The 26,496-nt window shown below is 37.7% G+C and overlaps 1 protein-coding gene across 1 annotated transcript in view; it reads right to left on the reverse strand.

Annotated features, from left to right (window-relative positions):
• The window catches only part of PRIM2 (DNA primase subunit 2), a 266,125-nt gene that overhangs the window by 188,151 nt on the left and 51,478 nt on the right, over nucleotides 1-26,496 (reverse strand). The window contains exons 6-7 of the mRNA XM_058554093.1: nucleotides 24,192-24,287; nucleotides 20,463-20,600 (exon numbers count right to left, since the gene is read on the reverse strand). Coding sequence (XP_058410076.1) covers nucleotides 20,463-20,600; nucleotides 24,192-24,287 — 234 coding nt within the window. The remainder of the gene's footprint in view (nucleotides 1-20,462; nucleotides 20,601-24,191; nucleotides 24,288-26,496) is intronic.

Consider the following 26,496-nt stretch of genomic DNA (forward strand, 5'->3'; position numbering starts at 1 on the left):
ACCAGCCCTGAGCTAACATCTATTGCCAATCTTCCTCCTTTTTTTCCCCTTTTTCTCCCCAAAGTCCCAGTAGATAGTTGTATGTCATAGTCGCATATCCTGCTAGTTGCTGTATGTGGCTCACCGCCTGACCATGGCCGGACAAGTGGTGCGTCAGTGCACGCCCGAGATCCGAACCCGGGCCGCCAGTAGCGGAGCGCGTGCACTTAACCACGGGGCCGGCCCTGATAAGTAAATTATTAAAAGTACAAAAGATAGGGGCCAGCCCCGTGGCGTAGTGATTAAGTTTGGCACACTCTGCTTCAGCGGCCCAGGTTCATGGGTTCGGATCCCAGGCGCAGACTCATACCACTTGTCAGCCATGCTGAGGCCATGACCCACATTCAAAATAGAGGAAGACTGGCACAGATGTTAGCTCAGTGCTAATCTTCCTCAAGCAAAAAAAGAGGAAGACCGGCAACAGACGTGAGCTCAGGGCGAATCTTCCTCACCAAAAAAGAAAAAAAAATCCACAAGATACATTACAAAGTCATGAAAAATGCTGTTAATAAAAATAATATTTTGAGAAAATGCTTGTGAAATAATAAGACAAGACAATGGATTCCAAATGTTAAATACCATATTATCAACAACATAAACTATAGGGGCTGGCCCGGTGGCACAAGCGGTTGAGGGCGCGCACTCCACTGCGGCAGCCCGGGGTTCGCAGGTTCCGATCCCGGGCGCATACCGACGCACCGCTTGTCAGGCCATACTGTGACAGGCGTCCCATATAAAGTGGAGGAAGATGGGCATGGATGTTAGCCCAGGGCCAGTCTTCCTCAGCAAAAAGAGGAGGATTGGCAGATGCTAGCTCAGGGCCCATCTTCCTCACAAAAACAAAAAACAAAACAATATAAACTATACAAATTTTTTGTCTTTACACACTATTACACTTTCCAAATTTTTCCAAATTTTCTATGAAAAGGCCTACTATCCCCAAATTATTAGCATATCTAATTTTTTAATCAAAGAGCTTTTTCCTTATGCTCTTTAAAAAGTCTTAATATTAAAAATATTCATTTTTAAGTATAAAATATTAAACTAGCTTGAAACACAAATTTAGTTAAGATCTATTTTAAGGCAAAAGACGAGAGGAAAAGTTGAGGATAATTTAGAGGAGGAAACATGTCCCAACTCATTTTATAAGGCCAGCAATAACCTGATATCAAAATCAGATAGATATTATATAAAAAAAATTCTAGACCAATATTCCTCAGGAGCAATGAAGCAAAAATTCAGCAATATATAAATAAGATAATAAACCTTGACACAGTAGGTTTATTCAGGAATGCAAGATTGATTTAATACTTAAAAAAAAAATAACCAACCACATTAAGAGATTAAACAAATATTTTAAAACCAAATGGTCATCTCAATAAATGAATAAATGTTCAAACCATTAGACAAAATTCAACACCCATTCATAACCCTTCTCCAAAAAAAATGGCAAACTGAGAACAGAAGGAAGCTTCCTTAACCTTATTAAATATCTATGAAAAACCTACAGCTAATATCATACTTATTAGTGCAAGACTAAATGTGCACCCCCCTAAGATCAGGAACAAGGCAGGGATGCCCACTCCCATCACTTTTATTTAACATTGTACCACAAGTCCTAGCCAGTGTAAAAGGTGAGAAAAATAAATAAAAGATATATAGATTGGAAGGAAACAAGTTAAATAACTTGTCTTTATTTACAGACTACATGGGCAGTTATGGAGAAAATACTAAACAATCTACCAAGAGGCTATACTAATTAATAAGTGAGTTTAGCAAAACTGCAAGATACAAAGTAAATATTTAAAAATCAATTTTATTTGCACATACTAGCAACAAAACATTTGACAATGAAAAAACTTTTAATGCTATTTATTAAAGCATCAAAAAACATAAAATAATTAGAAACAAATGAAACAAAATATGTGAAAAACCTCTACACTGAAAACTACAAAAAAATTGCTGAGAGAAAATTTTGAGACCTCAATAAATTATATGTACCATGTTCAGGGATTAAAAGACTTGACACTGTTAAGATATCAATTCTCTCCAAATTGATCTACAGATTCAATGCAATCCCAACCAAAATTCTGGCAGACTTCTTTGTACCACTTGACAAGCTGATTCTGAAATGTATATGGAAATACAAAAACCCAGATGAGACAAAACAATTTTGAAAAAAGATCAAAGTTGAAACACTTACACTACTTGATTTCAAAACTTATTATAAAGCTATAGTAATCAAGACAGAGTGGTACTGTTAGAAGGACGGACACACGCATCAGTGGAACAGAATAAAATACAGAAATATATCCACACTTACACAATCAAATGATGTTCAACAAGGTGCCAAGTAATCTAATGGGGAAAGGATAATCTTTTCTACTAGTCGTGCTGAAACAACTGAAATCAATATGGAAAAAAATGACTGCTGATCTTTACCTTACACCATATCTTAAAATTAACTTAAAATGGATCACAGAGCTAAGTAAGAACTAAAATTATAAAATTTCTAAAAGATAATATAGGAGAAATTCTTTGTGCTCTTGGGTTAGGCAAATATTTATTAGATGGAAAATGAATCATAAAAGAAAAAACTGCGAAATGGACTTCATCAAAACTTCAAACTTTTGCTCTTTAAAAGGCATCATTAGGGGCCGGCCCCGTGGCGTAGTGGTTAAGTGTGTGCGTTCCGCTGCTGGCGGTCCAGGTTCGGATCTCGGGTGCGCACCGATGCATTGCTCGTCAGGCCACGCTGTGGCAGCGTCCCATAAAAAATGGAGGAAGATGGGCACAGATGTTAGCCCAGGGCCAGTCTTCCTCCGCAAAAAGAGGAGGATTGGCATGGATGTTAGCTCAGGGCTGATCTTCCTCACAAAAAAAAAAAAAAAGGTATCAAAAGGTATCATTAAAACAACAAAAAGGCAACTCTGGATTGGGAGAAATATATTTGCCAAATGCATACACACATGTACACACACACACATCCAAATATATGTATATTATGTATTATATACGTATATTTATAGACATATTTATGGATGTGTATGTATGCGTATACATTTGTATGTATACAAACACACACACACACACAAATACCTAACAACTTATCTGCAGAATATGTACAGAACTCATAAAACCTAATAACAAGAACACAAACAACCCAATTTTTAAAATAGGAGAAGGGTACGAACAGACACCTTACCAATGAAGACACATGAATCACAAATAAAGACTGAAAAGATATTCAACATCATTAGTCACTAGGGAAACAAATTAAAAGCACAATGTGATGTCATCATATACCCACTAGAATGGTTAAAATTTAAAACTCTAGGAGACAAGATCTTAAAAGTTCTCATCACAAGAAAAAATAAATTGGAACTGTGTAGTAATGGATGTTAACTAGACTTATTGTGGTGATCATTTCACAATATATACAGATACTGAATCATTATGCCATACGTCTGAAATTAATATAATGTTATATGTCAATTATATCTCATTAAAAAAAAAAAACTCTGACAATACCAACTTTTGGCAAGGTTGTAGAGTAACTATAACTCATACACTACTAGGGGAATGCAAAAGGGTCTCGCCACTTTGGAAAAGTTTGGAAGTCTCTCATAAAATTAAACATACTTACCATACAACCCAGCAATCCCATCCATAAGTATTTATCCAAATGTTCACAGCAGTTTTATTCATAATAGCCAAAAACTGAAAACAATCAAAATGTCCATCAAGTGGGGACTGGATAAACTGTGGTGCATTCATACAATGGAATATTGCACAACATAAAAAAAAAAAGAATGAACCACCAATATATGAAACGACATAGACGACTACTGAACACATAATGCAGATTAAAAAAAGCCAAACAGAAGATTACATACTATATGATTCAATTTATATGAAATTCTAAAACAGACAAAATTATCATGAGAGAAAACAGATGAGTGCTTGCCCAGGGCCAGGGGTGGGAGGAGGGGATTAACTGCTAAAGGCACAAGAGAATTTTGGAGGATGATGGAAATGTTACATATCTTGATTGTGGTGATGGTTACACAGCCACATACGCATGTCAAAACTCGTCCAACTGTAAACTTAAAATTGGTGAATTTTATGTATATAATTTATATCTCAATAAAGCTAGTTTAAAAATTCAAACCTAATACTACTAAAAAGCATAGTCCCAATCATATCATAAAAAGAAAACAAGAGAAACAATTATTAAAAAGAAAAAATAGAGCTTATAAATATTAAAAATTAACCTGTATATATTACCAATCTAAGGTATAATGTGGCCAAATGTAATTCTAAGCTTCATTATACTCATTCTCCAAAGATATGCTGCAAATCTTTAACAAATGAAAAAAACCTATACTCATTTCAAATAGCTTCTGTTCTGCTTGATGGCTTCTGTTTGAGAGTCACGGGAAAAGTACATCTGATCCTTAAGGAACAAGACTGTAAAACCAGGAGTGAGGGATTCTTAAGTGAATGGGAGCCCAGCTGCTGAAAAGGAGGCCCGATTGTGAAGCATTTCTTAACAAAATGCCAGTTTCAATACCTCAGATGCCAAGGATGGCCTTAAAGAGAAATACTAAGCACAGTTAAAGCAAACAGAGTAATAAGAACAAAGAAGATAACTGACATTGTTCCCTTAGGGAAACACACACACACACACACACACACACACCTGAGAACAGGAGTTTTAACAATTTCCAGAGGATGACCTAGAAAGAGAGACTAGCCTGCAACACATACATATAAAGGACGGCCAGTTTTCTATTAACAAAGCTTACAGTAGAAGCAATAAGGGCATATAACTTGAACAATGGCATTCAAATTTCCACTAATTCTTAAACAAAGTGTTCTCTACAAAAAGTAAAATATAATCAACATTTGGATGTCTCTTTAGTGAAGAACTACATATTTATATAAAAACAGACATTATCTAAACTGAAGACAAAGCTTGCCCATTAGGCCTAAGCTACTTTAAATTAAACTACTTATTATTTCCTAGTTGCATCGTCCCAGAAATCATTAATCTTTCTTACCATAATATTGTAACAAACTAGCAGAGTCATGAGGGAAATAGTTTAAAAAATAAAATTGGAGAGTGTATGTAAATGCGCGTGTTTGTTACATACTGAACCACGGACTCATGTCCGAAACATACTGAATTATGAATTACATCTTAAGCGTGTTGAAGTTTTCTAGTAGGATAATAAACAACGAACCGAGAGTGCAGCTGAATAGTCTGACAATATAATGTGAAACCTTAGAAGTCCCATAACCATATTTTTTTAAAAGATACTTACAATATTCGATTTAACACTGATTTTTCCTTCTAAATAAAACAATAGGCTCAAATATAAAGTATTCTCAGAAATTGAGAAATTGTTGAAGATAAAATAAAAATGTCAAATTGTTGGCTAGTCCAATAACAAGCACCACTCATAGACTCTTTAAAAAATCACTCATGCATTATGTACTTTTAGCAATGAAACATTGCAGGATTTACAACTTGAACTGGAGGAACCATAAATTATATTTGGCCAGAAAAACACAATAAAAGAGAAAAGTTGTGACCAAGTAATAAAAACTACAACTGTGGTTCATCGGCAGAAAAAGAGAAAGAAAACCCATGTGAGTGTCCACAGCTGCAAGATCAGTACCTGGGAGTTCTCCTCACAGGACACTCACCTCCCATGAAAATCAGAACCAGGTACAAGTTCCCCACTTATGAAACTACAATGTCTTCAAAAGTCAATTACATCTTCAATAAAATATAATGTAAAATAAATAAATTAAATATACTATAGATTATAATTTCTTCTCTTTATTCCTTTACAAAAATGTAATAAAATCTTCTGATTTGTCAATTTACTCTGTATTTTTAATTTACTTTCTCATAGTATTTATTATGGAATTTTGTCTGCAATGTCACATCTTGTTTACCACCTTACTAAACAGCATACTTTATTCTGTCAACTTAAAATTGCAAAGAAACACTGGTCACTCTTCCTCCTAGGGTAGGTATTACTATACTGATATTTCTTTCAAGATGGGAGGTGAATGTTCAGGTCAACAAACATTTTCCAAGCACCTCCCATACACCAAATACTATACTAGGAAGCAACAAGGACTTAAAGACAATCACGGAAAAAGATGATATAGGACAGGCATGTAAACAAATTAATGCAATACAAAGTCCCAAAATAAAATATTATAAGATACAAAGCCCAATAGCAATTCCTTAAACTAAATATACTGAACAATTTTTTCTGTATTTCTCACATTACTTTCATTAAGCCATATTAACATAAGCATTTCATCTTACTCAACTCAAAACTAAGTGTTATTTACTAATAAATTCCTCCCCACCTCTCTTTCCCACCTCTGCATGCCTTGCCTTGCTTCATCACTAAGAGAAATTAAAAAGAGAAGATACAAGAAAAAGGGAAGAAACAACTGGAAATATGGCTGAAGATTATTAAGAGGGACCAAAAGAGAAAGGTGCATTTCTAAAAAATATATTAGACTCACATTAAGGGAAGAGAATTCAGTTTTCTTATAAAATAAGACGTTATAAAGAGGACAGGTGGTCTAAGTACTGTTTACTCAAAGACACTATAATCCAAATGAAATAAACTCACTATCTCCACGAGATATCTGCATCCCCACGTTCAATGCAGCATTATTCACAGTAGCCAAGATATGGAAACAACCTAAATGTCTGTTGACAGATAAATGGATAAAGAACATGTGTGTGAAATATTATTCAATCTTAAAAAGAAGTGAATCTTGCCATTTGCAACAACATGGATGAACCTTGAGGGTATTATGCTAACTGAAATAAGCCAGACACAGACAGACAAATACTGTATGATCTCACTTATATGGGGAATCTTGAAAAAAAAAAGCCAAGCTCATAGTAATAGAGAGTAAAATAGTGGTTACCAGAGGCTGAGGGGTTAGGGGAGAGGAGAGATTTAGGGAAAAAATAATGAAAGTATAATGGGGGTTGCCAAGGGCTTGGGAGGAGGACACAGGGAGTTATTGTTTAACAGTACAGAGTTTCAGTTTTGCAAGATGAAGAGAGTTCTGCAGATGGATGTTAGGATGGTTGCACAACAATGTGAGTGTACTTAATATCGCTACACTGTACACTTAAAAATGGTTAAGGCAGTAAATTTTATGCTATGTGAATTTTACTACAATAAAAAAATTGGAAAAAAATATGAATGAGAGAAGCAAAGACACAAGGTATGAAGTTGAAAGCTCATGGAGCATGTACGTGATAACAAGAAGATGAGTATATGGAATATAAGAGATGGGGTTGGCAAGTTGTAGGATGGGTAGGGAAAGTGGGAGTGAGGATACAAGGAGTTTAACTGAGATAGAAGGTTTGAACAGTAAAGAATATCTACTCAAGTTTTCGCATCCAAGAGTAAGTTGGTATAAAATACATCATATTTTGTCACAAAAAAAAAACCCACAAAGACACTACAAAGTCCCTGTTCTAAAATAACAGCGAATTAAGGGACCTCAGTCAATGGAGCAACCTAACATGAAAGAATCATCAAGAAAAGAACTTATTTTTTAAAGTGAGGCTATATTAAATGGGTAACTTATATAGTTAAAGGACCTTGTCACCTGCCAGGCACCCAGGCCCAACAGAGTGGATGACAACAGCAACCGTGCTTTCGTTGCAGCATCCTCCACTGTCTGCAGACTTTCACTTCACACTGGTGAGTGAACTTGGAGGGCGCTAAGTCATAGCAGAGGGGGTGTTCTTTCACTTTCCCTTGCTACCTTCCACAGCCATACTTGGTAACTTGGGACATGACAGCAGGAAGGATCAGAGAGAATCCCTTCCCAAGACTATCCAGACAGCGTGACTACTCTCACTCCATCACTCAAAAGAGTAATCGATCTGGATTTTGTGATTCAAGTGATAAGGATAAGGTCAATCTGATCATTTCAAAAACACCTGCTGAAAACAGAAAAAAAGACTGGCTAGTGATTTATTACTGAGCCCCTGATACATACAAGTCTCACATGGATTCAACACATTCTTGATTTCAGTTTCTCTCTCTCAATCCAGTTCTCTCAAAAATAAATTTCAAGCTCCTTTTCCACTACAGCCTCTCCTTTCTTCACAATTTGCTCAAGATCACCAGCCCATTCAGTTGGACATGAAGGTACGTTCCATTAACTCATCAGCAACACCGTCAGTTCTTCTTCCTACCACCCACTGTGGAACACAGCTCATGCTGACCAGGTATACATTAAGAAAGTCCTCTCCCAATCCATCTGCATGTAAGGGCATTTCCTCTCACCTAAATTCAGCAAAGCTGATCAATCCTGTGGCAAACATGCAGGTTAGCTAACTCTCACTCATCCACTCCCTTGCCTGCCTCTACCAAAAGTGGCCGAAGAAGTAAAATACTTGCTCTCCCAAACGAAGAAGGCCATGAGACACAAGCTCTGGCCAAAGAGAAATAAACAGAACTTCGCTGGAGAAGAGCAGAAAGGGATAACAACTCTGAGAAAGTTTGCTCCCCTGATGAAGAGGAACAGAAGCAGCTGATCTTCCTAACGAAGACATGATAACTGAAGCTAAGCAGCCTCGGATCCTGCAACCAAGAAGCAATAATCATGAGGGAAAGTGTAGGAGGATTTGAGAGACAGGCCTGGACATTGTTGAGCCACTGCAGGACAGATACTGCAGTACAGTACAGTAGCTCAGGCTGGGTCACAAAAATAACCCCTACTTTAGTTAAATATCTTAAACTACTTGTTTAAGATATTTCTAACTGGTAAAATTCCCAATTCTATCATCGCTCTGGAGTAAGGCGCTGACACATTTATGCTCATCAACACTGATCCAAAAAGAAAAGGAAAAAGGATTCATGTTTGTGCTGCTTCCCACAAAGAGGAGGACATTATTAAAGATCACGAGCAGACAAACCATGGATTCAGGTGGACTGGCCGAGAATTCTGGCTTAGCAACTAACTAGGTACTGTGATCTTAGACAAGTTACTTAATTTGGTAAAGCCTCAGTTTCCTCACAGCATGCAAAAACCAGGCTAATAACCACCTCATAATGTTACCAAGAGGATTAAACAGGCAACGCATATTCAAAGTTAGTAGTGTCTGGCATACAGTAAGTGCTTAATAAAAAATTAGAAACCTGCCCCCATCACCACTACCACACCTACCATCACCCGGCAGGCCAATTCTTCAGCTAAAATCAGTCAAGTTTAGAGGCTCTCGACCTGAGAAGAATGATTTAGAGCCCACGAAATTGAAAGGGAAAATAGACCATTTCAAATTTATTGACTGTGTGTGTGTGCGCGCACGTGCGTGTGCGTGCGTGTGTGTGTGTGTCCTGCCTCAGGCCCACTGCACAATACACAATTGATAAGTACTTGCTGAAGGATGAATTCCTTAGCCAAAGTGTTAAGAAGTGAGAGTAGAGACACAAAACATTGCAGCCATCACGGTAAGAAGTCATTTCTATGACTTTCAGTATGTAATTTTTTCCAGCCATCCTCAGGAAGTAGAGATGATTTCCTTCTTAATATTTTAAACAAAACTGAAAAGTAGTCCAAAGGATTAATGAAAATGTATTTACAAAGCTTTAAGTTACTTGGAAGAAAAGACTATAAATGCAAATTGTTATTCTCTTTCTTTGGGATTATAGCTGCCTTGCCAAAATCCAAAGCTATATTAGTTTGTTTTTTCCTCAAAGATTGAACATTATTTCATCTTCTTTCCATTATTTTAGCCTTTAATAGTCAAAGGGATAACTGTGGAATTTTTGATGGAACGGTTACAGAAGAGAATATTCTGGTTACCAGTCTTGCTATTTTTCTGTTTTCAAATTTACGAGAAAGAAATCCATCTTATATATCTTCCTCCAGTTTTGGTTCTCTATTTTCTAGATCGCTACCCCATTCACACCTCAATTTAGTAAGCCCACTGACATCATTCACTTAACTGTTTTGCAACTCAACAAATATAATCTTGCATATGGACAAAATCATAGTTTCACAAAGGACAACAATAATTTTTTTATTTATTTATTTTTTTGTGTGTGAGAAAGATCAGCCCTGAGCTAACATCCATGCTAATCCTCCTCTTTTTGCTGAGGAAGACCGGCTCTGAGCTAACATCTATTGCCAATCCTCCTCCTTTTTTGCTTCCCCAAAGCCCCCGTAGATAGCTGTATGTCATAGTTGCACATCCTTCTAGTTGCTGTATGTGGGACACAGCCTCAGCATGGCCGGACAAGCGGTGCGTTGGTGCGCGCCTGGGATCCGAACCCGGGCCGCCAGTAGCAGAGCGCGCACACTTAACCGCTAAGCCACGGGGCCGGCCCAACAATAATTTTTTTAAAACCAGAGTTTAAGTGCTTTCCATATGACTAAAGTCTTGTAACTCTATGATAGGTGTCTAATTAAAAATGTAGGCAGGAAAACACTGAAACTCACCTAATATCATGTTCTAAAAGTACCCCGAAAGTATAAAATTATAAAAAATAAAAAGGATTTTATACAAACAGCATGAGACTCATAAAACATTTACTTCTACTCTTAGAGCCTTTTTAAAAATTTAAAGGAAACCAAATCTGTTCATTTGGTTATTCTCAATTCTAACATTCCCTGATTATTTCTAGTATCAACTATGATTTCTATCAACTCTGGGACAATTTTCATTTGCTGTTTTTATTTTTGTTTTGAACTTACACATTACTCTCCTAAAACATTTCAGATAACATTTTCTGCACCACTCCAATTTCAGTGTATATGCTGCCTACTTGAGTTCACAGGGCTCTCTTTGTGTCACTTGGAAAAAGACATTAAAGCCTTAATGAGATTTTCATTTCTGAGACAGAAGATTTACAACGCATGTAAATCAGAACATGGATTCTGCACTCCCTGACAAGTTCCTCAAATACATATGTGCAATTAAGTAGACAAGCAGTGAAATTTGAAGGTACAGAATCAGAAACTGGTATATGGACAGTACTCACCTGCCTGAATTGAGAAATGTCAGGGTGTGTTATCAGCTGAGGGTATGGACATGGGAGAAACAAAGAGGGAACTTAGAAATGAAGACAAATAACGGTGGTCTTATTCCCCATCCTCTACCCCTCCCATAAAAGACAAGGTCCAGGGATTGTTCACCTCTAAGAAAGAGCCCTGCAAAACCCAGCCCAGAGCTGACATCTCTGAAGCTCTCTCTGCGATGCCAAAGTTCACCACTCTCTTTTCTATGCTCCCTCTGTGCCCAGTGCACACTTCTCTTTTACTGACCATGGTGTATGATGACTGCTTACACCTCTCCCCTACTGCTGCCCCCCTCACATTCTGAGCTTCCTGAAAGCTTCATCATACTTATGTCCCCAGTGTTTCTGCCTAGCACATAGCAAACACTCAAGAAAAGTTACTGAATTGAACTTCAATAAAAATCTTTTTCTAAACATTATAGAACTATGACAAAAATAAATGACAGTTATAAAGGAAAGCCAAACTGATTATAACCAAACACTTCTTTTTAATATTTATTCTTTCTCTGGCACATAATTATTAAGTGTCACAGGTAAAAAGAGCAGACCTGGGTGATTTAATATTGGATGTGGTCAATCCTACTTCTATGAGACAAAGTAGGTTTAATTAATACAATATTTTACTCTGGTTTAAACTCCTCTATGTCGTGTGTGTATGTTTGTGTGTGTCTCTCTCTTGTTCTCACTCTTTATCTCATTAATGATGAATCAGAAAACTTTAAGAAAACTGAAACTCAGAAACGTATACCTAATCATTACTTTTCAATGTCCAGTTACTGTTAAAAATTACACTCTCAACACATAATCAATTCTGTAACATTTTCCATATTCCTAGATCCCCCTGTGCAAAACTGTTAAACTGGAAAACTAACAGGTGATGCATCTTTCTTTGTAGTGACTGAATAAATTTTTGCTCTATGAGAGTAGAACTGTCAAAGAATTGAATTTACAAGTACCCTTCCCCCAAAAAAAACTATTTCAGTATTCAGGTGTCTCCTAGCAACTGAATCTGCTGATATTTTCTCATCACAAGTTAAGTAATAGGGATAAAAATCTCTGTTTCAGTGTACTCTGGTGTCAATGAAAGCAACGCAGCTCAGTGAAAAAAAATAAACTATAAATAATGTGTAAAAATACTAAATATTTTCTAGCCAATCTAGGCTGAGGCTTTAAAATGGGTAATTATAATTCTTGCATATGATAAACGATCTGAGGAACAGGAGTGTTTATAAAGGCATGGGGGGAATCATCTTTTCTGTGAATGGGGAGGTAGGTGTGCAGGGGACACAAAGGTGACCACAAAAATAGTAACTTAAGAATTTCTCTGGAGAGTGAGTTCAACCATGAAGAATGAAGCTGCTATTCTCAAGGTAGCTGGAGTTTAAGCCTGGTTTATGCTGCATCATAAGTTTCTAAACAAAATATAAAACTCACATCTTACATACTCCAGAGAAAAACTGTCAAAAGAGTAACCATTTTAACTACTGCAGCAGACTGCAGTACTTCTTCAGAAGTATTTTGAGGTCATAAACACTTGCAATTGAGATTTCAGAAATATTCTGCATATGCAGCACTTCACACACATCATCAGGTACTTCATGCTTTCCTTTCAGAAACAGCACGCTAAAGTGCAACCCCGCTTCACTTCAGCTTTCTCAACCAATGTGGAGAATACAAACGTGCAGCTCTCACATGGTAACCCATCAGCTCCTGATCACCTACTCTTCACAAGGCACTGGGCTAGGCATCAGAGACAATTCATTTGAATATGGTCAATCCCTACCCTGGAAAACCCTACATTTAAAACATGTCATGGAAATACCATTACAGGGAGGGTGAATCAGAGAAAGCAGTAGAGGGGCAGAGGTACTGAATTGGGCCTGGGGAGAGGCAACAAACTGTAGTCAAAAGGGCTTTCAACTTAAATGTGAGACCTATAGCGAAGGACCCAGGTCCTTCATAATTAGCCGCATGAGTTTTGGTAAGCCATTCAACCTTTCTGGGGCTAAGCTCTCAGGGGCAAAATGAAGAGGGATGACTGGTAAGTTTTACTGAAAGCCTCTTATAAAAGAAAGCATTGTGCTAATAAGCACTACCACACAGAATAGGACAAGCAAGCATATCCACCGGTATCTATAAACCTAGAGTTTGCATTCTAGTTGCCAAGAAAGAGGGCAAGATAAAACACAAATGATTACCACACAACTCTAAAATCCTTTCCTGCTCTAAAAATTCTGTCTATGTGCTGCTAACATTTGCTGGGAACTAGAAAGCAGAGAACTTGAAATAAGCGAATCATTAAAATTCTTGCCACCAATAATTTCCATAAACACAAAATGCAGAACTGTACTAAGCACTACAGGGAGAAATAAAAGGAAAAATAAAAACCTCTTAAAATATTCTTCACATGAACTCGCCCCTTCAAATGAATATCTAAAAAATATACAGCACTTTGGAATTTTTAAAGCACGTGCACACACATTACTGATTTTTTTCAGTGAATGAAACCTGTTCTATCAAAAACCTAGAAGATTTCAATAAAACAAGAAAATGACTTTATTCAATCCTATTCTGTGAAGGGTGTGAAAAGCCTCATTTTCTAAAATAAAATACATATGGAGAAATATGCCAAGACTCACTTGTAATGACTTGTTTGTTTGTGGTATTCAATTCACTGTGCCCGCCTGATCCCCAAACCCAACCTTGAAACATCAGTTTGGTATTTGGTCCTCTTCTCTCTTTATTCTTTACTCCTTAGAAATTGCATCTACTGGTTTGGCTTCAAATTTCACAATCATGTGAGTGACTCCCAAATCTATGTCTTAATCTCTAAGCACTCTTCTGAGTTTCAACCCAAATTTACCAGAATGTCCTGTTAATCCAATAAACTCAACACATCCAATACCAAAGTCATTTTCTCTCCAAAATAGCTCTGTCTCACATCCCTATTGCTAAAACACATCTCCAATAGCCCATGCTTTCCAGCACCTAACCATTTACCTCTACTACTCTCTGCAAACTGTTCATCTCCCTATAGCCAATCATTTAAAGCTAATATCAATTCTATCTTTTCTCTAAATTCCCTGAGTTTAGGTGATACAACTCTCAGGACACTCCCCATTTTCTACCTAGTAACTGAGTCCTTTACTTGTATCCTAGCTCCCCCTACTAGACAACAGTGTTCTTAAGGGTCAGACTTCTGTCTCATAAACTTCCCATTTCCCGTACCACCTAGGCACTCAGCAGTAAACCTGACATACGCTAAAGAAATGTGTGCTGAATGGACAACAAATTGTAAACTGGACAATAAAAAGGGCTTAACAAACCAATGCCTCACAAACACAGCAATGATCAAGTTCAGCTTAGCATCCTCAGTCAACAAACATGTCTCAAAGTAGAAATAGCATGTTTATTTTTTCTCCCAAAATGACTGATTTCTTTCTGTTAGTTTCATGGCTTTCAACTGCAATGTTTTGTTTCCTAGAGATCAGTACCGTGAGAGAGTCAACGGGCTGGAGCCTGAGAGCAAAGGTGGGGGTGAAGCTGTGTCACCCACTCCTTGCATATTGATGGGTTAGTGGCAGCACTGGAGGGTTCATTGCAATCACTTTAAAATAATATTAAATAATCAGGAAGCAATATTAGAAAAGAAATATTAATCAATCCAAAACTCAAGGAAATCAACTAGTTAGACACAAATAAGACAGAAAATTCCTATATGATTCCAAAGCTGGTTACCATTCAAGAAAATTAATTATATTTAACCAGAGCTTAAGGAACTAAACTGAACACTGCTTTTTAAAAGGGAATAAAAGATTTAAGAGAATTCCAAGCTCTTTATAAATAAAGATTTAAGAAAATTCCAAGCTCTTTATAAATAAATGTAGGCACTCGATCAAGTGCCTACAAAGAATATTTTTCCAAAGCAACAAATACTTGGTGAGCCACAGACTCAACTAGTATTCTAAAAAGGTAAAAAAGAAAATCTTTTTCAGGAAAAAAAAAATTCCTTACTTTTCTCTGCCACTCCAAGAAAGAGCTGCTTACTTGCCTGTCAATCATTTCCTTGGGAACTTCTCAAAGTCCTTCGTTCTGTATCTAAATTAGAAATGTATAAATAAATTTTCTGAAAGTCTGGTTTTTTTAAGTTTAACCAGTACCTTCTAATGATGAGTCTCACAAACAGAAAGTGAAATCAGTCCCACTATGTGAGAAAAAATAGAATTTGCCTCAAAGAAACTCAGCTACAATTTAAGAAGCTGTCCCAGTTTTTAAGAACAAAGCCCATTCTGCTACTTAATGACAGAGTGGAGGTGTATGAAAACTCCAGCTCAGTTGTGGGCCGTCCTCTCTTCTCCGCTGACTCACCACACTCTTCCTGCGTGACCTCACACAGTCTCACAGCTCCACCTTCTCCCTCCAAGAAATCCAGGCTTCTAAAGCCAACTTCGTCCTTGATATCTCCATCTGGATGACTAATAAGTATCTCCCACTTAACATGGCTAAAACAGAAGTCTTGATTTTACCTTTTGTACTTCTCTCAGTCTTCTGCATCTGGTAAAAGGCATCATCCTTAATCAGTTATTCAGGCCAACAGCCTAGGCAGTAAAACAGTGGTCTGGAATAGAGACCCTAAGGCCAGACTGTGTGGATTCAAATCCTGCCTCTGTTCCTTACTACCTGTGCAAAGATACTATAAGCCTCAGAGAGTAATAATGGTACCCACCCGATAGGGTTACTATGAACATTAAATATGTCAATTAGTGCAAGGCATTTAGAACAACACCTGGCAAATATTAAATTTCCATTAAGTTTAAGCTATCATTATTATTATTATCCTGATTCCTCTTTTTCTGTCACACTCAGCCTGTCATGTCAACAATACTTCAAAAACATAACTGAAATCGACTGACTTCTCTCAAGTGTTACCAGCACAACCACCTATTTCAAGCCACCATCTAGATTAATGGAATAAACTGCCAACCTAGTCTTCCTGCTTCCACTCTTTCCATACCCTCCAAAGTGGTTTTCAAGCAGCAGCCACAGTAATCTATTTAAAACATAAATCAGATCACATCATTCTCGTATTCAAAACCACCCAATGGTTTTCCACTACATTAGGCTAAAAATCAAACTCTTTACCCCGGTTTATCCAAAGTGTCACACCTAGCCATTGTAGTCCCATCTTGTACACTCTCTGCTAGCTCACTACACTCCAGCTACACTGGCCTTTCTTATTCTGCAAAAATGCCAAGATTCCCTCCTCGAGGCTCTGCAGTAGTGACTTTCCCTGCCTCCAATGCACTTGCCTCTATATTTGTTCAGCTGGCTCCTTCACATCATATATATACAGTTATTGTTTATTTCTTTAGTAATTGTCTATCTCCCACTAGAATATAAGCTTTATAAGAGAAGAAATTTCATCTATCTTGTAAAGTACTGTGTCCCTAGTACCCAAAACAATACATGGGTGAACAAATAAAAAGTTATTAAAAAAGTAAACCATTAACCGAAAGAACTGGTCAAAGCTTCTAAAATTGTTATATAAAGCAAAGAAATATATCGCTCTCATTCTTTTCCCTAACTGGTTACCAATTTATTGCATCTCAGCTCCGAATTCACCCTCTTTGCCTACTCTGTAACTACCCTAATATAATTACCTTCCAATATTTCCTCAGAGTGTGAAGATCTAAATCCCCTGATAATACAGCTCCTCACAAAGGCACAGTTACCATCAAAAGATCTGAGATTTACAGTAAGAGAACCTGAGATCTAGTTATGGCTCCAGCCATACTAGCCAACGTAGCCTTGGACAAATGACTTTGCCTCTCAGAGCTGCATTCTCCCCATCTATACACAGATTGTAATCCCTGTCTATCTCAGAGGCTTGCAGTGAGGATCAAATGAGATAATGTATAAATAGTAAACTAAGTACAAGTGGAAGTCATTATTAATATTCAGCATCTACCAGTTCAACAAAATTTTAGGGAGCATTGGTCCTATGTGCTAGATGTTACACTAGATAGGAAATTTTAATTAAGACAGAGTCCTTACTCTCAAAGAGCTTACATTTTAGATGAGGAGAAAAACACATAATTAGAATCATTTCACCATAGTTTGGTCATGTGCAGGGACTGTGGGAACACAGAGGAGATACATTTCACACAACTTTGGGGCTTAGGGGAGGCCTCCTGGAGAAAATGGGGCCACATCTGAGTCTCAAAGGAACAATAGGGTGACAAAAGAGTACTTATCAAATGAGAAGGTAAAGTCCACCTTTTGCTAGTCCTAGAGCCTGTTCAAAAGCCAGATTCGTGACATTATCATAAACATCACATGATCACAGGTTAAGACCAAGCTTTCAGACATCACCTGGGGAAAACTCTTCTATCAACTTACACATCCCCCAGCATCATTTATTTCATCCTCTACTACTAATTAAAATCTGTTTTTCAATCTTTAGGGCAATTTTTCTTATCCTACAACAATATTTCCATTAATAAGGCTGACATGTTTTAATTACATACTCCAAGGTCAAACCTTCCTCACTGGAAAGGACAGTAACAAAGACACCACAGCAGCAGGCTGAGATTTCTCCTTCACCACTGCCCTAAAGAAACTCCTTCCCTTCCTTCCGGCTCCCTCCCACAGCTGTCAGGACAGGTTCCCAGGCAACACATTCCATCCACTCTCCTGCATGACAAGGCCAGGGTTCCCTGGACAACCTCTCAACCAGACTTGGCCCTGACCCACCCAGGAGGAGCCACGCACTGCCTGAAGAGCAAGACCTTCTTCTATCAAATCCAAAGACACTGAGGCAGAGCTCTCCACAACCCACTGGCAATCAGGACAGTCATCAAAAGTAAGTCTGAATCCACTAAAACAGAACACATACACGCTCTATACCCTACAATTCCAATCCTCGCATATAACCAACAGAAATGTGTTTGCCAAAGATGTCCTAGAATGTTCAGAACAGCAGTTTTAGTAATAACCAAAAGAAAGACAACAAAACCCAAATGCCTATCAACAATATAATGGGTAAATAAATTGTTATAAAGTTAATCAGAGTTGGGATGAATCCAAATTATGTATCACCTGATAGGATGCAATGAAAAGAACATACCATCACTTCTATGATATTTCTGCTCAAGATGTATAACCTGAATCTAAACATCAGACAAACCCAAATTGAGAGGTATTCTACAAAATAACTAGCCTATAACCTTCAAAAGTAACATAGTCATAAAGTCAAGGAGATGTTCCAGACTGAAGGAGACTATAAAGACATGACAACCAAATAACACATGTGAAGTAGGATTGGATCCTTTTGAAATTAAAGGACATGATCGAGACAACTGGTGAAACTTGAATGGGATCTGAGGATTAGTTGGTAGTCATGTGTTGACACTAATTTCCTGGTTATGACAGCTGAATTGTGGTTCTGTGGGACAACATCTTTGTTTGTAGGTATTATACACTAAAGTATTGGTGACAAGACACCAGGTTGGGAACTTATTCTCAAATGGTTTACGGAAAAAGTTATTGTTTTTTACTTACAACTTTTCTGTAAGACTGTAATTATTTCATAATTCTAAAAAATTATTAAATTTTTTTAAAAGTATGTTGGAGGGAGGAAAGCACGAACAGGAGGTGGGGGAGGAGAAAAGAATTCAAAGTTCATATATTTCTTACCGACCAGGTACAAAGTTTAAGTGCCATTTCCTGAAAACATTAATTTATTACTAACCTAGGAACTCATAGAGTTTTGTCTTTAATCTCAGTATATTTAGATCTCCCATCTTCTGTCCAGAAAGCAGAAAAAAAATTTGCCAAAAATCTGCCACATATCTTTCTTTGTACCTTAGATTATAAGGAAGATACACTGAATAGCAAATATACATGTGCCCATTTTTATTAGCAAGGAAAGTTCTTTCTTTCAGATGCCCCCAAACAACTTCTCATATTTTTCAGCCAGAATTACACTGTATCACATGCATAGACCAACAATTTGGAAAGGAGAAGGAAACCACCACGAACAGCTCAAGGGTGGTACCAACACTCCGGAAGCTTTCTGAATATGTGGTGATACTTTTGTTTATCATGGGGACTGGTGGCCACTATGGCAGTTGGTGGATGAGAGTTAGGGATGCCCAATGTCCTGAAAAGTATATGGCTGTTTCACACAAAGAAATGCTGTCCACAATGTCAACAAAGAGAAAATGGGTGAACAAAATCAGTAATAATAAAACAATGGGAATGGTCAGCCAGTAGGTCACATCAGTCAGTGTCTACCACAGAGATGCACAGCAGTGAAAGACACTATCTTCATCTGTAAATAGATCATGGTCCAAGGTAGGTCACAGACAAGTAAAGAAACTATTTAAAAACTTTACTGAGGATAAAAAACAAACAAACATAGGATTAGAGAGGGAGGAAGAATATTAACAGCTATTAAACACCCTTTATGCCAGGTGTTTTCATAAACTGCCTTATTTAATAAAACCAGGGTTAACATTTTAGTCTTCCCAAATGTATATATAGCTGAATTATACATGTTAGGGTTTAGGTAACCCCAGAGAGTCAGTAATCAAAATTAGTTATACCAGAAAATATTACAATTTTCAACTCAAAAGGAAAGGTTGGCCTATGCTTAATCAGTATAACTTAAAAAGAGCCGCATCACATAACTTTGAAGTTCTCTCTGTGTTTTAAGTACCCCAAAAAATATCTAAAAAACTAGACTCAGATTAAAAGACAACAATACTCCAAAATGTGTGTATTTTTAAGATATTATTACTTAACTGTAAAACTTTCAACAAATCTCTTAAAAAGCACTGATTATGTTATTTATTCAACACAGCTACCACCAATTTCACCCAGCAGTAGGCTGTTCATTGCAGCACTAGCATATTGCTGTTTCAGTTCTTCTACACCGCCCTCTCCTAACACAAAGTACCAATTTAGAACAGAAATCTAGGGGTTATATCCACCACAGGCCACACTAATTGTGAAGTGCCATATGTGAAATCCATTCCCAAGGAAAAAGGACATGACCTTGAAGAAACTCACAGAGGCCACTCATAAAATTAATCAGCTCACCATCAGTATTACTAGAGAAAGAAAAAACAAGAAAACTAACTATGGGTAGTAATAAATAAAAAACTAGTGGTTCTAGAATTACCAGTACAACATCATAAGCGATTTGAATGTCATTATGAAAATTAACTTATTTCTTAAGAAGTACAGAACAAAACTAACAGATATATAATTGAAAATGTGAACATGCGGAAATAAAGTGAATATGGTAATACAGAAATAAAGTGAAATACTTACTGCTAACGCCTTGGACAATTTGGCTCTAAATTCATTCAGGATGATTGCCACAATGTCCTTATGTGGTACATAAGCAAAGCCATTTTCCAAATAGACCCTCCTTCCTCGGAACAAATCCAAAGCATCAGCAAAAGGGATCTGAATTCAGAGTGAAATGGGAAAATGTCAGTACCTGTCATTATGAAATCTTCCTAAGTCTTCATATGTACTAAGTCTAAAAAAATTCTCCCTATGAGAAATTCATTAAAAAACAAAAAACAGGGGCCGGCCCAATGGTGCAGCAGTTAAGTGCGCATGCTCCACTGTGGTGGCCCAGGGTTTGCAGGTTCGGATCCTGGGTGCACACCGACGCACCACTTGCTAAGCCATGCTGTGGCGGCGTCCCATATAAAGTAGAGGAGGATGGCCACAGATGTTAGCCCAGGGCCAATCTTCCTCAAGACAAAAGGGGAGGATTAGCATCGGATGTTAGCTCAAGGCTAGTCCTCCTCACAAAAAAAAAACAAGTGACATCAGCATCATGGCGAAGTGAGGTCTTCGCTTAGTCTCTTCCCTGCTAAGATACAACAAAACGACATTCATAAACCAGCAGAGGACATTCACACAACAGACGTCAGAGAGATCCATGCACCCAAACTTGTGAAGGTGGAGGTGCTGGAGCTCCCAGGAGGCAGTGGAAGGAAGTAAGGGGATCTCCTCTCCCTCTCGAACGACAGCAGCGAGCTAGGGCGCAGGACCTCACGCGTGGCTCTGAGAGGAGAGGGGGAAAAGGGCAGCCCTCCACAGGAATGCCTGCACTCTCAGAGTTGCCCCCCAGCCCGTGGGAATACTCAACACTGAGGAGGCTAAGCAATCGCAGGGGTATCTTCACCAAACCGAGCAGCCCAAGAGGGCAGACAGCAAGTACAGAGCAGGAGCACCTGGGAGTGAATACTCGAAAGAAAGCGCCCCTCTCCCCACTCCCGCCTGGCGCACCAGCTCTGCCAGTTGGCTAGAGCAGGGGACCCCTGCCAGTGCGCCTGCACACCTACGTGTGTAAAGCAGCAGAGACCAACAGGCTAATGCAGATGGGCCCTGTCGGCACAGCTTCCAACAGAAAGGCACAGCTGCCAGAGATGGCAGTGGGCTCAGAATACACAGCTCCTGTCCCCCCACAAGTGGCAACAGGTGGACTCTGCCAGATACTACCACTATGAGACAGCACAAGTCTAGCCGACCAAATAGCATGAAGAGATATATTAACACTCCAGACTAGAAGGAAAATGACAAGTATCCAGAAATCAACCCTGAAGTCACAGAAATTTACAATCTGAATGACAGAGAATTCAAAATAGTTATCATAAAGAAACTCAGGGAGTTACAAGGAAACTCAGAAAGACAGTTCAATGAAATTAGGAATAAAATTAATGAACAGAGGGAATTCTTCATAAAAGAGATTGAAACTATAAAGAAAAAACAATTAGAAATGTTGGAGATGAAAAACACAATGAATGAGATAAAGAAAAATCTGGAATCCTTAAATAACAGAGCTGACATTAAGGAGGACAGAATTAGTAATTTAGAGGACAGAAATATAGAAATGCTTCAGAGGAGGAGGAGAGAGAACTAAGTAAGAAGAAATTCTCCAAGAAATATCCAACTCAATTAGGAAATGCAACATAAGGATTACACGTATTCCAGAGGGAGAAGAGAGGGAGAAAGTAGAGAGCTTGTTCAAAAAACAAACAAACAAAAAAGATCAATTTATACAACTAGCATTAGGGAGAAGCGGCAGTTCAAAAATGTGTTCATTTCAGAGTAGATGTTTTGAAAAATAATAACACGCTAAGTTAGAATACTTTTTTTATTCTTAACGTGTGACTTTACAAATTATAATCCCCAGGATTTCAAACTCCCAACTCAAGCCCTCTAAGCACGTTGCATTCCCCTCATATGACATACTCGACATTCTATTCTGCATCAAGTAGAATCCTAATGTGTATACAATATGTTCAGTGCTAAAAATTACTAGCAAGTAAAGTAATTCCAAATTTCTTCATGTATGTTTCCAGTCTATCTCTAGAGAAATATATTGGAAAAGCTAATCCCAACACTAAGAAATAGAAATAATAATAAGTTTTCAGTTTTGCTATTGAAACAAGTATTTTCCAGTAAATATTTAAAAAAAAAAACTACTACTCTACTTACATTTTTAAAAATCCTATGAACTATTCCAAAATTTTAAGAAATGAGCTGAATATATTAGTAAACTGTGAGTGTGTAAATTATCCTCACTCTCCAATAGAGTTTTTCTCCTTTTTAAAAATGAGCTAAAACAATTAGGTGAAAAAAATGATCCCCACATTGCTATCTGCCCAAGTTCTGGGGAAGAGTTAAATCTACACGCCTAATATCCAATGACACTGCACAATAAACAGATTGTGTGTTTTTTAACAGATAGATTTTGATTGATTTATAGATTTCTACAACTGCAACATAGTCCTTGTCCAGCAGGAGTTCATCACTTACCTGAGAAAACAAGACAGACACAGCTGGGAAGTCAAATAGCTCTAGAGAGCGGTATGTGTGTGACACGACACCAAATAGTTCACACAGAACATATCAGAGGAGGAGGGAAAAGGGTTTATTTCAATAATCCAGGCAACAGAAGGGGAGAGAAGTTTGGAAATGTGAGTTCCAGTCCAAGTCTAGTTACTGACTAGACTTATGATTTCAGGACATTTAATGAACGCTTCTAAACCTCAGCGGCCAGATCTATAAAACCAGGGAAGGGAAGGAAGAGATGGTCTAAATGACCCTTAGGGGTTCTCTAGCTCTAATATGATTCTAGCTTATTAGAGTGGTCACAGTGGAAATAAAAATGCCCAAGCAGAAGCAAAAGGTGATGTGAAGGTAGAGTAAGGGGAAATGTGTGGTGTGGGAAGAATAAATATCGATTCCCACACTCTAAGTTTGGAAGGCTGACAGAATGATGGCTTAACTGGTAGAAATAGGGAAGCCGGAACGGGGAGCTAATCTGGAGGCAAGATTTTAAACGACTGGCACTCACCAATAATAATCAGTACATTCTTTTCAAAGGAAATTGTGCTGTTGCAAACTATCAAATTTTAAAATGAATTGCAGCTCTCTCCTCTCCTTCTGGATTACTCAGTCCAAAAGTCATTAAATGGGTTTAAGTAAACTAGCTATGTGTGCTGGGGTGTAGAGGGCAGCAGAGGCGGCCCAGGGCAAGAAGGCAGAACCTGAGCAGGTTAAAGAAGGCCTCGCCTCAGGGTTGCAAGTAGGCAAATGGTGTCAGACCTCAAATGGAATGAGAGAGAATCCATGTGGGGAAGACAGTCTGGGCATGATGTGAGAACCCGAGAGTGGCGCAAAAGGCTTCCGTGCAGGGCAGTGATGCAGACAAGGTGTTGGGGACAAGTAGGTGATGAGAGTATCCTTGCAGGGGGCAGCCCAGCATAGGATGTAGAAGCCTCAGCCTTGTGAGGAGAGTATTCCTTTAAGAGAATGGCCTGCAGTGGGGGGTCAGATCCCAAGCAGATTAGAGAGGTGTCTGTGCAGGAGGACAGCCCAGCACAGAAGGCTGGCACACCCTAAGCAAGATGAGGATGAAATCTGGCAGGAGAGAGGCCGTGACAAGTGGCTACACAAATGGGTTCATTAAACATGTATCAAGCTCAATGTGGTAGACTTAACACCACCTAGGCAGTATTGTACAAGTTTACATACCTTATAAACAGACTCCAGCTCCCACTTAGCCCCACTTAAACTGGGTGATGAGGCAATAATCTCCTGTTCTCGGAGGTTCTTCTCTTCATCACTTATCTAAGAGGAAACATATTTTATACTGTTTAAGTTTCAGTTTCAATAAAACACTATCCTGTTCTAGTGAAGATTCTACACTTTTATTATGATGTCTGAAATCATTCCTAATACAATTACTGAATCATCATCATTAATGAAGCCAAAATATGAAAGACAATGTAAATTCAACATACTTTCAAATTTCTACTCTGCCAATTTCTGAGGATATATACCAAAAGAACAGTAGCAGAGAAACAGGAAGTATTATAATAAGGAAAAGAATTATAATAAAACTCAGGTTAATATAGACGAAAAATGAGTATTATCCCAATTTAAGAGTTATGTTAATTTATTAAAATACCTATTTGCAGTTAAGAGTGATTAACTACTTCTAGCCACATAAAACAACTCCAAACCTAAAACACTAGCTTTTCCAGGAACAACTATAAATCTATTATCTCAGGCTAATTATGGCTTTAAAAAGAAAAGATTGATAGATCTGACTAGACAAAAATTTTTAACTTCTATAGAGAAATAAAAAATCCGTAAATGAAGATGAAACATAAATGACAAACTGAGGGAAATATTTACATCATTTGTCATCTGAGTTACTCTCAATAAACCCCTAGGTAGTAGGATATAAGTACTAGTAATCCAAAAGTAAAACACAGCCAATGTTCATATAAGTGAAAAAAATTAAAGCAAATTAAAATAATAATATGGTATTATTTTCTACCTATTAAAATGGCAAAAGGTAAAAAGATTTAGAATACATAGTACTGGGACAATCTTGTGCAGGGCACTTTGACAATACATATTGAAAAGCCTTAAAACATGTAGACTAACAATTTTACTTCCAGAATTAATCTTAAGTAAATAACAGGACAAATACACAAATAGGGACAATTTCTCTTCATCACAATGTTGTTTATAATAATAAGGAAAAAAACTAAATGTCCAACAACAGGTATTTAGTTAAATAAATTGCAGTAGCATTTGATGTTTCAGTAAAGCAGGCTATATGATTCAGATCAACCTCTCACAGAAATTAAAGAAAAAATGCTGATAAAATTGTTAAAAGCATCTTCTTTAAAGCACAGATTTATTTATATATGTATATATACATAAATATGTATATATATATAAATACAATACATATACATAAATAAATATACATATACACACACAAAATCAGGCCCACATGAAGTGGGGCATCTAACGAGAGACCCTCCTGCTCAAATGCCATGGGCCATCAGGGAAATCCCCAGCCTTGAACTTGTTGTAAGGTGGTCCCTGATTCAAACGCCCCAGACCCCTGGCAGAAGCAAACTCAAATCTTCTCTGGAGGAAAGTACATTCACAGCATGCCTCAAAGGATTCCGGCAAATACATTTTCAAATACAACGTCAAGCACATTGTATTTTATAACAAGGCACACAATAAAACATCACTTCATGAGCAAAAACAAAAGAAAAAGACTCATAAAGTATACAGATAATAACTATGTTAATATGTGTAAAGAAATGAAAGACAAGCATGATGATATTTGTATGAATTTCGGGAAACTACAAAAAGTCATTTGTGAGAGAAAGAAAGAGAGAAAGATCTTCTAGAAACAGACAAAAAATTCAGGAACAGAAATTAAACACTCAGTGGAATCAAACACCTTAAGGTGCAGTAATTGTGCACTAGGTAACTTAGACCAATCCATCTGCATCAAAGGTCTCATAGGTTACTTAGGAATTGCCAGGCCAACAGGCAAGCCCTGTTATTTAAAGCCCACTTTTATATTTGCTAATTCTGGGACAGCCGCCTCAAACAAACTCTGCCAAAAGTGGATAATTATTCCCTACTCTCTAGGACCCAGAAGGACTCAGGTGGAGGTGAACCAGAAGTTCATCACCCTTCATATGGATCTGCAGCCCAGTTTCCAATTATCTTGTGGGCCAGGGACCTCAGATTCTGGATTTGAATTAAAATTATCCTGGACCAGCAGTGCCCACAGGCCCATGAAAGAAACAAATGAAAACCCGTCTGGAGAAAGATATAGTTCTTCTAGGCCTCAATACAGTCCTCCAAATACTTTCCAAATAACAATCTCCAGCACACAAATATAACACAGCACATAAGGAAGCAAGACTCCATAAATGAGAACTAGACAGGTAAGACCAAAAAAAAAGTATAAGGATTGAAAAAGAAGAAACAAAACTGTCATTATTCACAGATTATA

This window comes from Diceros bicornis, chromosome 14 (assembly GCF_020826845.1).
Source record: "Diceros bicornis minor isolate mBicDic1 chromosome 14, mDicBic1.mat.cur, whole genome shotgun sequence".
Classification (NCBI taxonomy): domain Eukaryota; kingdom Metazoa; phylum Chordata; class Mammalia; order Perissodactyla; family Rhinocerotidae; genus Diceros; species Diceros bicornis.